The 14175-nt window shown below is 37.9% G+C and overlaps 1 protein-coding gene across 2 annotated transcripts in view; it reads right to left on the bottom strand.

Annotated features, from left to right (window-relative positions):
* Positions 1–14175, bottom strand: part of SSBP4 (single stranded DNA binding protein 4) — a 401255-nt gene that overhangs the window by 31875 nt on the left and 355205 nt on the right. For both annotated transcript variants that reach the window (XM_063455410.1, XM_063455411.1), the window contains 3 exons: positions 8877–8960; positions 6031–6090; positions 5840–5906 (listed from right to left, as the gene is read on the bottom strand). In XM_063455410.1, coding sequence (XP_063311480.1) covers positions 5840–5906; positions 6031–6090; positions 8877–8960 — 211 coding nt within the window. The remainder of the gene's footprint in view (positions 1–5839; positions 5907–6030; positions 6091–8876; positions 8961–14175) is intronic.

Below are 14175 nucleotides of genomic sequence, written 5' to 3' on the forward strand. Positions count from 1 at the left end.
GTGCCTCCTGCATATATCCGCCTGGAACAGCAAGGCGATATTCGGGATGACCCTGGACTCTCTCAGGGGTGCCTGGAATGTCGAGGCGTTCTCGCAGTCGGCTAGTGGCCTTCTCTGGGATTCCTGGGCCTCTGGGATGAGGGTGTTATCTCTCAACATGGAGCTCCTGGTGTCGCTGGTGCTTGGAACGGGATACCGATCCCTTTACGGGTCCTGTATCTAGTGTGCTGAATTTCTTGTCTCATCTCTTTGACCTGGGTCGGTCATATCGCTCTGTTATCGTGGTTAGATCAGCTATCTCGACGGCACATGTCCCGCTTCGAGTTTTTCCCCATCGGCCAGGATCCGCTAGTCTGCAGGCTCCTGCGTGGAATGAGACTGGTGCGCCCTCCGGCGCACAAGTATTCTTCCCTCTGGGACGTGCGTTTTGGTTTTGGCGTTCTTTCGGAATTGGCCTGATAACTAGGACCTTTCTCTTCGCCAGCTTTCAGCGAAATTTGCCCTTTGTTGTGTCTGGTCTTGTTCAGACGTGTTTCGGATGTCCGGGCCTTCGATGTCGGCGCTTTCTCGTTTTTCTCCAGAGGGGATCTCGTCAAGATGCTTAGACGTGCCAAGTCGGAATCGACGGTTGTATCATGCCCTTACTTCTAGGACTCGCCTAAGCTTCGTGTAGCGAAGGCACTGGCGCGATGGATAAGATGTCTTTTGGCTCTGGCGGGCGTGGATGCGACCTTCGGAGCGCTTTTGGTTAGGGGCGCCGCAGCTTCCGGAGCTTTTTTGGCGAGCGCTTCCCTTCAGGACATTTTGCGTTCGGCGGACGGGTCCCGTGTAGAGTTTTTTCGCCTATTTTACTTTAGACCGTTGGAACATGCTTCTTTTGCTTTGCTGTCGGAGCGTTAAAACAGCAAATATGAAGCCTCCTGTCATGCTATAAAATTGTAGATTATACTAGCTTTAGTGTAACTATAATCTTAATTTTATTAATGACAGGAGGCGAATATTTCCCACCCAATTTGATTTCTTCCCCCCCTTGTTTTGGATGGATTGCATTGATTGTATTTCTGTTGATTTGTCTGATTATCTGGGCTAGGTTGGTTAGTCTGGGGTGATGTTGTGGGAAGTGCATGTTATACTGTATTGACGGTCATTAGTATGGATTTCGTGTCTTTATTCTATCAGTACTGGATCGTGGGATTTATGTTTTATCAGTACATTTCGTTCACTAATCAGTGTTTTCGATTCTGTTTATTTCGTTTCAGTTTAATGGTTCGACTTCAGTTCATAGGATCGGCCGTTTGGCGGGTTAAAGATCAAGTTCATCCATTATCCGAAGTTTTTCCAGATGACATTCATCGTTATGTTGTGAATTTTTCTTTATTTAGTTATTGTCATTGTTGTGTACGTTACGTTGTCGCAGCGTGAAAGAGGAAATGGTGGCTTAGGAGGAGCCTTATATAGATACCTTATGTTTTTGTCTTTGGTGTTTATCTCTCTATGTTAATGTGCTGCTGTGGAGTTCTAGTAAAGAGAGACTTAAGCAAATATTCGCCTCCTGTCATTAATAAAATTAAGATTATAGTTACACTAAAGCTAGTATAATCTACAAATATATGTGTGTGTATATATATATATATATATATATATATATATATGCACTGCCACTGTGTCCCCTGCTGTGTAGTATTATTAAGAGGGGGCCCAGCACATTCCAGAATCAATCTATGGCAGTGTCCACTGGGAGAGAGGAGCTGTTCTCTGGCTGCCAGAGGTGAAATAGTGTGTCTGGGCCTCCCTCTTCAATATTCAAGCAAGCAGGAGACAGCACCAGTCCACCGCACCACCAGGGAATCTCGAAAAAAATAAAATGTTTATTGCCCACAGAAGTCCCTATAGAACCACATAAATGTATACACACACTGCATCTACTACACAAACACTCCATTCCACTTTAGACAAACACACTCCATCCACTTTACTCCCACACACCTTGCATCCACTATGAATGCACACACTGCATCCATTATACACCTTGCATCCACTATGCACGCACACACTGCATCCATTATTTGTGTTCAGGGCATAAAAATCCGTAATGACAGTATATAACGTATACCATATAACGAAACAGAAAATATGAACAGTTGGCTGTGCTGTGCTGAAACAGACAATGCGATAGCCCTGTAATAAAAGAAGCCCCCCCTTAGTATTATTGTTAGTAAAGGGAGTGGTGGGAAGAGTAAATCGCCAGACCAACAACGGCTATGGGGAGGGGTCTGGCGATCCTTAAGTAGGGAAATCATGCCCTCCCACAACTACAGGCCCAGCCTTCCATATATACACACACACACACACACACACACACTGCATCCCTTACACACATAAAAAAACAAAGAAATAAATGATGTGGTGTAGTCAAGGTGCAATAAGAATATAGGTATATTACAATTTTTGTACATATTAACTTTCCATCTGATGTTCTCTCCAGTTTGGCGTTATCTATGCTTGGATTCTGTTTCTACTTCCCCACTTGAAGGGATCCGGACCCAGCACAGGAGGGTGGATTGAGGACTGAATCCGTTTCCAGAGACATACCTGTGATATGCTACAGGGCTTGTACTTCCCTGTGATATGCCCTACTGACCACTTTTAGTGGTACCACGTTTGTGAGTGTAATTATCTTTCCTATTTTGTTGGTGTTGTTGGTTTTATACTATGCTGTGTTCTTTTTGTGATTTTAAGTGATTAAAGATATGGAAGAATTGATTTGACATGAATATGTGAATCCCGGAACACAGATGGAAAGTTAATAGGTACAAATTGTAATATACATTTATTCTCATTGCACCTTGACTGCACCACATAATTTATTTCTTTGTTTTTTATATATATCACGGTTTTCAGAGTTTACCAGGGTGAACACTGTTGTTGTTTATATCTTTTTGCATCCCTTATTCACACACTGCACCCACTGTATTTATCCTTGTAAACAAGAACTCGGGGGTGGGTGGATTCGGGGTGAGCCCAGGAAGCACAGGCCTTGAGCTCTGTAAGGGCCATCAACATTTCTGATGGCAGCCCTATACACACAAAACACATAAGCAGAGTATTGGCTTATTATTCTTGTAGATGACATAATACATTTTGGGAGTTGGGAAACCTCCAGTTTTTCTCAGATGTGTTGAAAATGGTTTGACAAAAACAGGAGTATACACCCTTGACCTCCTTTGTTCCATAACACTAGATTTACCTGAAGTGGTTATGGTATTTGGTTTGTTTAGAAGAGGGTATATCATATTGGTATACAAATATATGTATGTGTGTGAATGTATGTACCTATGTGACTGGTATCAGATGGAATTTAAAATGCCTGTATATTATTTTGTTTGTTTTTTAATATAACAAACAGATTTAAAGTGTTATGATATCTCTTATCTTATCAAAATATAAAATCTCCCTAACCCCCCCTCTCTTCCCTTTTCTTCTATATCCCCCCTCTCAGTTACACCCCGTCCTTAAATGCCTCTTGGGAACGATAACGTGATTTACCCTGGAGCCTGCAATGGGAATCACACACACACACGTAACTCGCACCATGCAAAAGCGGTTGGAGGCTAAAACTGCATCCAACCGAGAATATCAAGCACTTATAGTCGAGACACAAAATAGCTCTTTGATAATTTACGAAGAGGTACCACACAACACTGTGGGCACCATAGCTGGGACACAGGGCCAGAGGGGGGAAAGCCTTACTCGTTTATGGCTGGCGTACATTTGCGACACAGCCCTAGATAAGAAACATGACCTGCAGGTCCGTCAGCAAATCACTACTTTCTTTAGTACCCCGAGTACTGCGAGTATACCTTTGCTACTGTTTACATCATAATTGAGGCCTGCGAGCCAAAAAGCTATACACTGAAACAGGGGCCTGCGAGTCCGCACTGTACTAAACCATCACTTTCCTTTTGCTATTTCTGACCAAGACCTGCATGTCTCCTTGTTTTTGCTACATGCTTGGCATATATGTTCATTAACATGAACCAAAAATTATAAAAAACATATTTAAAAAAAAAATCTCCAAGAGTAATATTTTCCCCTTTGAAGCACTGTTAGAAATTCACTTTTTGCCTTCTTTTAGAAGTAAGGTGGTCTAGGTGAGCGTAGTTAGTTTTCTTCAATATGTCCACTAGTATTGGTGGTAAGTACATTGAAGAACCTATGAAAAAATGCTTTTATTTTGGCACATTTGTTCTGAGTAATATGTAGTTCAGTTCAGCTTAAATGGACACATGCAGGGAGGTGTGACTAGGGTTTATAAACAAAGGGATTTAACTCCTAAATGGCAGAGGATTGAGCAGTGAGGCTGCAGGGGCATGTTCTATACACCAAAACTGCTTCATTAAGCTAAAGTTGTTCAGGTGACTATAGTGTCCCTTTAATCATGACTTGTGCAGTATCTCTATTTTGGCATTTTGTCTTAGGACCAAAAACAACAAAAAAATGCAGATATATTTATAAATGGCAGAAGAATGGTTTGGTTTTCTAAATAAATTGTAATAAATGTGGTGTTTAGTTAAGATATTGAAAATTCTCGAGTGGGTCCATAGGGAAGGCATCAGGATCAGAAAATTAAAAGAGTTACTATTTTAATATATCTGTTGATGAACGGACAGTTTGCTCATACTTTCAGGCCAATTTAGATTTTTTTTTCATGTGAGAAACAAGACAAAGCATAGAAGTAAGTTTGTTTTAATTTAAGGTTCGCTAAAGGAACACATGTTACCAAAATATAAAATCTCTCTGTAGACAAATAGTCTATGTATGACCAGAAAAAAAGGGTAGTAATTCATAATATGAACTGGCACACACATATGGAAAGGCCAAGGATCACTTGAGGTTTTACAGCAGGGAAGAAGATTCTTATTATGTTGTGGACCAATCAGTTCTGTGTTTCAGTGTTGCTGCCAGCTGGTGAGCAGTACCTCAGTGGAGACATAATGGCAACTCCAAATAGTGTCCCTATGCTTCTCCTTCTACCTCCTATCGAGCAGAGTTAAACTCACCATATGGTGTTAAACCAGCGTTTAGCGATTCTAATTCATGTACTTAGGATACACTACACAAGCACTCCTTAATCGTAGAGAAAGCCTATCTGGGGAGTGCTCAGGAAGACGTCGGCTCTGCTCGGAAAACCTGCTGTAAAACTCAGTGATGATCTGACAGAGTAATTATTTTTGTTCTCTGTCCTTTCAAATGCTCAGGACTAATAAGCAACGAGAGGTTAAAAAAAAAAAAATTAAAACAATTATATAGTGATTCAGGATAATGGATAAAATATTTGTACACGGTTATTTTATTTTTGGGTGGTTAGGTGTATTTATCTGGAAAGGTTTTTTAGAATTTCCACGGGTCACCTGTCACAGTATGTGGACATCATAACAGTGTAGGACACTAAAGCAAGTTTCCATAATTGACAATTAAAGAGAGAATGTTGGATATTGCGTAGAAATGTACAAAGCGCAACACAAGGAATAGAATTCAAAAGAATTCTGAAGTCTAATGTGATTTATGGAAAAGAATAATAGCAGAATATCAGCAGAAAGAAAATGATAGGACAATGGAAAGAATAGATCTCCCTTGCTGGATATGACAACACACATAACCTTACAGATGTGATTTTTAGCATAAATCTATAATATACCTATATTACTTTCTGCATGCGTATTATTGTTTTGTCCTTATGTAAATTGCATACAAGGGACTATTTTTAAGTGAGCCTCATAACCATACACGCCAACAACCAGCAGTGCAACTATCAAAGTAACGCATGAACAACTCCTACCTTGTGGCCGTGTGGGATCCATGGAGTTTGGCAACAGAGGCTGTGATCCTGGAACTCCAACAGGGGGCTAGGGAACAAACATTGATTACTTTTGCTAGTTACACTTCCACTTTCAATTACGTGAATAAATAGATCCAAATCGAAATCAAAATATTGTCCTTATTATATCATTACAGATAGTTTAGCCATACCTGATTTGGCATTCTGATGTTAGGTCTTGGGCCACCAGGATACCTGGGAGACATGAAGGGCTGTGAAGACACAATAAAGAAAAGTTTTATAAAATCATAGAATTGCCCAAAATAAATGGACAATTAGTACTAAATAGATGTGTTGGTTTACCAGGATATGGAAACATGTTGTATGGGAAATAAGTAAATATCACATGGGCTGAAGATTCATATGATTTATGAACCACCATATAAACTGTGGCCTGAAAATATATATTTTCATCAGATGTATCAAATCCAGTTGTTCTTTCATGATTCTGTAGTAGGCATTTTGGATAGATGTTACCCATGTCTTCAATGAAAATATCGCGATGAAACTCCAAACCAAACTTCTTTGGTTGTCAACAACTATTTACCAAACATATGTGAAGGAAAACAATATAGGTGCATAGCTGAGAGAACGTATAAAAGGAATGTTTTTGCTAGTTGTAGACCAAAGAGTTTGTCAGTGGGACTTTATGTATCTCACAGTTGCATAACAAATAAAAAAATATATATATATTTTTATTCCCTCTTCAATTTTGCTTGAGGAAACATTATTCTGGCTTATTCCAGAATACAAAGATGTCAAGAACTGGCCTTTAAGTTCTCAGCTTTGATCCTAAAAGAGTCAGAAAGTGCCGCCCTTCAAAAACTTATTCATAGTGTAATTTAAATAGCTCTTCACTTGTAAGTAACAGTACTGGAAAAAGCTTAGATTTAGTATTTCCACAGGCAAAATGTTCATATTAGTTTGTGATCTGATATTATGATATGAAGATCAGTTTGGACATTCATTTTCTGGTATGAAATAGTACCATTTTACATTGGATCCTTTTTTTCCTCAAACAAATTTATTGAGGGTCAAGTAAAGCATTACAGAAATTCAACATCTTCTATGTTGGATTGCATTGCATAACAAAATAAAAAAAGACCATAAAGAGGAACAAATTCATGTGCAAAGTTACAGTTTTATTCTGAAATATAATCAATGTGAGAGCAATACTTAGAGGGACACTATAGTCACCAAAACTACTTTAGCTTAATGAAGCAGTTTTGGTGTATAGATCATGCCCCTGCAGTCTCACTGCTTAGTTCTCTGCCATTAAGGACTTAAATCACATTGTTTATGCAGCCCTAGTCACACCTCCCAGCATGTGACTTACACAGCCTTCCTAAACACTTCCTGCAAAGAGTCATCTAATGTTTACACTTACTTTATTGCGAATTCTATTTAATTTAGAATTTCTTATCTCATGCTCTGTTAATAGCTTGCTAGACCATGCAGGGGCATCCTGTATTTGATTAATGTTCAAGTTACAGAGCAAGAGATACAAACTTTTAAAGAAAGTTACATTTGATTGAAAATTAAACCATTTTGATTGCATGCAGGCTGTGTCAGTCACATCCAGGGGAGGTGTGGGTAGGGTTGCATAAAGAGAAACAAAAGTGATTTTACTCCTAAATGGCAGTGAAAGGAGCAGTGCAACTTAAGAGGCATGATATATACACCCAAACTGGTTATTTAAGTTGTTTTGGTGGCTATAGCGCCCCTTTTAACATTATAGAGTTCATCACACTACGGCTCAGCTCAGCTCAGCTCAGATATGTAATTGAGATAGAATATTTCCTCATTTTCTTTTTTTTTTATTTACATAGATTTGACATATCTCTAATACTTACACAACAGAACTTCTATAAATATTACATATTAAATAGATTACAGTTTTAAAGTACAAAGTTTAGTCTAGCAGGTAACGAGCAGCTGTAAAGAAACAAGGCATAGAAGCAAAGAGTATCACATACACCTTTAGATGAAGTAAAGGTTTACTCCAACCCTTTTTAAATTAATGTTTTTTTTGCACAGAATTGAAATAACGCAGTCCTAAACAAAGTTCAGGAATGCCTAGGTCATGTATGATGGAGGTGCTGCTAGCCACCAGCACAAAAAGTGCATATCCCTGGATGTGCAGCATTTTATGCAGAAACGTAACACATACAAATTCCAACCACCATGATCAATTTTGAAAGCAGAAGTAATTATAGTCGTTGGGGTAACCATTTAATATTTCTTGAAAGTAAAAGTGCCCTGTGTGTATATATAATTATTAATTACAGTTTGTAGGAGGTGTGGAAGACTCCAAGATGGATGAACTATGGTTCCAGTGTATGTATGTTATTTCACATTTTGTTACTTTCTCAATAGATTTTTACAATGTATATCATGCCTTAAATGTAATTGACACCAGGAAGGTCTGTTTCTCTTAATGTAAGACAAAGGATCGCTGGACTACCATTGCAAGCATGTTACATGGTATACGGTTTATTTTTATACAAATGCATGGAATAGAAAGTGTTTCAGCAAAGCCACTTTTCAAACATAATTACAGCTGAATTTCATTTTAGAAATAAATCTAACTATTTAAACACTCCAAATAGTAGCTTTAATTTTGCAGAAGCAAGTTACTTTTTGGCAGAAGAGGAGGCACAGAGTATTGTGACAACATAATTAGGATGTAAGGTTCCACATGGCGTGATTGAGTACAAAATTGATAGTATGTTCCCATCACAGGAAAATACGATTTGTAACGTTGTCCCTATTATTAGTTTAACAGTAATTGGGATAAGCTCAGTTGGGAGACATTTGCAATTAAAAATACTCGCACAGTTACCAGACACATGACGGCTGGTAGGGAAGGGATTTGATTGCCTTGTGGCCATGGCTGGATGAAGATGTTATCATTTTTAAAAAAATCATCTAAACCATAAATGGTTCTGTGCCACCAGGTCATGGCCCAGTGAGCATGGTTTGTAAGTTATAAGCTTACCTGACTGTGAGGACCCATCATGGGGTTGTTGGGGTTGTGTGGAGGAGGCTGTGCGTGAGGTGATGACTGAGAACCTGGAGGTCCCTTTAAGAGATATAAGAGAGAAACCAAGGTCAGTAAACGTAAGGACAGTCAGCACAGTTATTTTATATAGTATACAAAGACAAAGGTGTAAACATTTTTGAAAATCTAAAATACCCCAAAATGTAAGAATTTGGGTTAAAAGAATTCACATAATGGAAACCAAGTATGACCTACTAGCAAAGCTGGATTCACATGGGGACTGCTCCTAGAATCCAGTGTTATTAGTAATCCTAAAACACCAAAATAGTTTTACATAGGTGAAGATTGAGCTAGGGATTTTAAATGGGTGAGGTCTGACTGTTTTTTGTTAAAACACTTCCTGCTTTCACACAAATATGGTGCCATAGATAACAATGAAGTAAATCTTTTAAAAGTTAAAACCTAACACACTGCAACAAATCCACCAAATTATGTTCAACAAATGCAATATAATGCAGATCAAACTTGATATTTGTTCATTCTCTAGTACCAGAACATTCAAACCTCCAAGTCACGTTGCCTTCTTTAGGATGCTTCACAGAAGTGAAAGGGGATAACAGGATACTAGTCTTTTGTGTTGTTTTCGTTGGATGAATCAATACACAGAATGCCACTAAGGCACACCCGGAACACACTGAATACATTTACCACTAAATAAACTTGTTATCCGATGATACCAGTGTAATGGGAGTATGAGAGAAATATGTGAAGTAATAAGAGGAGTTGGAGTGGATGAGTGAAAAAGAAAGGGTGTAAAGATATTGGAGAGAAAAGAATGCAAGGTGTTGATGGTGAAAGAAGAATGTAGGATGTGTGGAGAAGAGACAACAAAAGTCAGAGAAGGTCAGAGAAGATGGGGACATATGCGCTAGATTGTTGGGAAATAGTTCTCCCTGGGGCTCGAGCTTCAGGTAATTTTGTAATCTAGCAACACCTCTGGAAGACAACCTTACCCATCCTACCAGAGAGAGACATTTGAGATTATGTGTGGCATGTACCAGTAGGGATGACTTCGGCAATAAGCATTTTGCCAAAGAAAACCAGAAGGAACCGCACTCAATTCCACTCAACACCAGGTGCGCTGAAGCAGGACCAGCAAATCCAGCAATGTTTTAACAGTAGAAAAGAAAATCCCCATGAGCTCATGGTGTTCAAGCCCCAGGCAGATTTATTGGGTCACAGTGACAGAGCAATGTTTCGACCTGCTTTTTATCAGATTGATAAAGACCTCATAGCAGGTCGAAACGTTGCTCTGTCACTGTGATACAATAAATCTGCCTGTGGCTTGAACACCGTGAGTGCATGGGGATTTTCTTTTCAGCAATAAGCATGTCAATAATTATTGCAGATCATTTTTCACAAACATATAATTTCTATTTGGTGCATACACTGCATTAGAGAATCAAAAAATAGCGCTGCAGTAATTGGACTATCACATGTACTTATTTATTTTAACCCCTTACTGACCAGGGCAGCAAAAAAAAGAAAAAAAAAAAAAGAAGCTGAAGGAAAGATAAAACACACCTACAATCACACTCTAATTATTATGTTCTAAAAAAATATTTTGTAGTAGAAATGATCAAGACAATTTTATAACATTCCATTTAGTATACATTTTGTTTCTATTTCAATTTATTTTCCTCTGGGGATTGGAAGAAAAAACGGCTACCAAAAACATCTGCAGGAAATGGAGTAGGAGGCCTCAATCACAGTAAAGGGTCCCGATTCCAGCAAGTAAATATAACATGATGTTTGATGGTTAAGATCCTACTATAGCTGTGATAGCTTGAAGTGGTATAGCAAATGCTGTAGCATCCCGTATAGTACAGGAGAGTGCAGATGCAGTAATATTTCCTGGCATATAGGAAAAGTTGCTTCATGGGTAAGTGAAGGTTTTGTCTATAAGGAAAAGGAAACTCGTGTGCAGCTGCTTATTTAATTACAGGCCTATTTGGTGGAGAAGGGGTTACAACTGCAGTGTTTGCTTTCATATTTAATAATGAGCTTTTCCTGCAGCCCGGCAATTAACGTCCAGGGCTAATAAGTGACATATGGCAGTTGCTGGTTTGAGTCTGTGAGCCCAATCCCACTAGGTACAAGCCCGGCCAATCGCATCCAGGCAAAAAGAAGGGGGATAAATGAAGCAATTAATAAAATCATTTTCTATCCAGCTAAGGAGATAAGTGCTTGGCATAGTCACACTGGCCTTCACAAGACGAACATGTAACTGAAGTTCCAACGATAGAGGGCACTGCCACCTTGCTAATCTCGAACACAGTGGTCCAGAGAAATGTTATTTCTATATATTTGACAGCAACAAGTTTTGCAAGGATTTCTTCCCCTCCCTTTTCTCTATCTGCAGAAAGCTATAAAAGGAGCTAAGCCAAATTTTTAACCCGCATCGGTGCTAGAAGGAAAGGTGAAAATATTCAAAGAACAGTATTCGGGTAGGATAGCAGAAGGTTTTTCATAGCACTTTTGGCCTAGCTGCACACCAAGCTCTTTCCTAATGCTATGCTTTTAATAACACAGATTCAGGAGGGATCCTTTTTTCTTAGAACAAAAAGTTTTCTTATAGACATATATAACAGGGAGAGATCTACCTATGTATAGTGCACCTCTTAGGCAGTAAAAAGAGGTTTAACTGAAGTGTTGCCAGAGTGTTACATTGTGTTGTATTAGATAGAATACAGATCTCTTTGTTAATCTACAAAGTTCCAAAATGGCTTATTGTTTTCAGACTGGCTGCCCTATACACATATCCACTAATTTCTGCCTAGTATCTTGATCTACAGGTATAATTTTGGTTTAGGCTTAGTGTTCTGATACATTCCAAATTACAGTATCTGCACATATATTTAAAATTGGAATAATGTTCTCCTAACAAGTTTTAAGTTGTTTAACAATTAAGAGATGATGTTATTAATATTAAGATCCATATATCAGCAAAAAAAACAAAACTTTTTTTTAACCAAACAACACATCACAATTAAATGACTATTGGATTTCCAACCTAATTTTAATAACACTTACTTCTCAATTTAACATTTACTATATGTAATACTTTTTCAGTTTTGCAGTGAGCTATCCATCTGTATCTTTTCTGTGATGTTCCCTGTTATCTTGATATATATTTCCGTAAGTACCCATCAATGTGTTGTGATGCAACTGTCTAAGGGCAAAGTGTCTCTGGGAAATATATTCTTTAGATGCGGATGGCTATGATTTACCCTAGTGGGTTGTCTATCAAAAACATGAGGAATACATATTTCAAGAGGAGAGGAATTATGAAACAGAAGAACTTGCAACTGGACTATGCATATTGGCAATGAGATTTGACACATTACTATTAACAGTGTTATTCAGTTAAATGAAAATTCAAAGTGAATTCAAATTTCAAGCCAAAATATCCGCATTGGAAACATTTTATAAGTCAGGTATGTTTCCAGATTGGCTGCTTTGGTGTAAAATGTGAAATTCACTTTGAATTCTCACTTTTGTGACTAACACGGTAAATATCAATGTATAGGGGAAAAATACCTCCACACCATAATGGCCATACTCTATGATTATCATATTTCCTCTCTGACCATTACGTTAGGTGAGGAAGCCATTAAATTAATATAGCTATTGTATTCCCTGGAAATGTTGTGATGTTGCTATCTCGTCATCTTATCCAGCTGGTAAAGGATATAACTGCAGAGGGAGTTAGATTTTATAATTTAATCCCAATAATACATTTGAACATATTTATAATATCTATTCCTGTGGTCCTAATCTGCAGATCCATCACATTTCAAATGTACGGTAGGGGCATGATCTATACACCAAAACTGCTTCATTAAGCAAAAGTGTTTACGTGACTATAGTGTATTTTTTATGAGAATTTATTTGACAGTTTATGTGATACTGGTATAATATACTTTTTTTGAACTTATGACTGGCCAGTTTGTCTTTTTTTTTACTTTTTATTATTCAAGATATAATCACTTAGCAGGAGAACGGCATTTTGTTTCTTTTTTTCCCCCCCTTCCATTATGATGTTTTTAATTGTACTTGTACGTGCATATTTTAGTATATATCATTAACCAGTGTTTTTAGCACTCTACAAGTTTTATAGAATCTATTTCTTCATCAGAAAACAAAGAACTAATATTTGTATCAGGAATGGTTAAAATTTATTTATTTGACATCTGTAAAACTGACCCATGTGTAATAATTTAGAATTTGGTCATTTTGCTTTCTTTTGCTGATGGTAACCTCTGCCCTTGGAGTATTCCTGATGAGGACATAAGAGGATAGCCATGTCTGATGTGCAGAATACAGAGAGTGCATCATATTCATAGTGCACAGTATTTAGACATGGGTCATACGTAAACCGCGGAGATAAGCCAACAGGGATAGTTTACTGCTGGCAAAGTCTAGTCAGTGCTCTAGTTCACTAGAAGATAGTGAAATCTCACCTTTATATTTTAACTCTATAGCAAGTGATTACAAGGAAACCACTCTGGGATCAGTCATTCTAAATCTGTTTGGGGTCGGAAACTTTGTGCACAAGAGTGTTTAAAATCAACAGAGATCAAGTAGTCATATACTATATAAAAAAAACAAAAACATGCAACTAAATCTCTCCGTGTTTTAGATATTTCAGACACCAAAGAGTATGGTAAGTATATTGCACCTGTCATTACCATGCAAAGGAATATATTAAAAACATCACAAACAAAAAATATCATCTGTAGTACCTGGTTTGTTGTGATGTGGCTCAATGTATTCAATATACGTATACAAATTACCTCTGCAATGTATGCATTTACATATATATGCTATTGTCTTCTACATACCTCACTAATATGTATTTTTTTCATGCCTGGTATGCTGTTTAAGAGACAATCAAGGCACCAGGCTCCAATGTAAACTAAACGTCAAAGTACAAAACACCTAGTTTAACAGGAATAAAACAAGTAAGTAGAATCTAGAATCCTAGCTCTACTCCTCTTTTACTTCTATTTTGCAGAGAAATAGACCCTAAATAGAGATCTGCCAAGCTGTCCCTTTACCAGAAATACATTATATCTAATTCATTGAAAGAGTCAATAGAAAGGTTCAAGTGCAAAGAAGCCAAAAGAGGCATTTCATTTCAAAACCATGAACTTAGAACCACTTGCATAAGAGGATGGAATATATTGGGTCTAATTACTATGTAGCTAAAACTTGGGCTTTTTAGCTCAACTCC

The sequence above is a fragment of the Pelobates fuscus genome, chromosome 5 (genome assembly GCF_036172605.1).
Source record: "Pelobates fuscus isolate aPelFus1 chromosome 5, aPelFus1.pri, whole genome shotgun sequence".
In the NCBI taxonomy this organism is placed as follows: domain Eukaryota; kingdom Metazoa; phylum Chordata; class Amphibia; order Anura; family Pelobatidae; genus Pelobates; species Pelobates fuscus.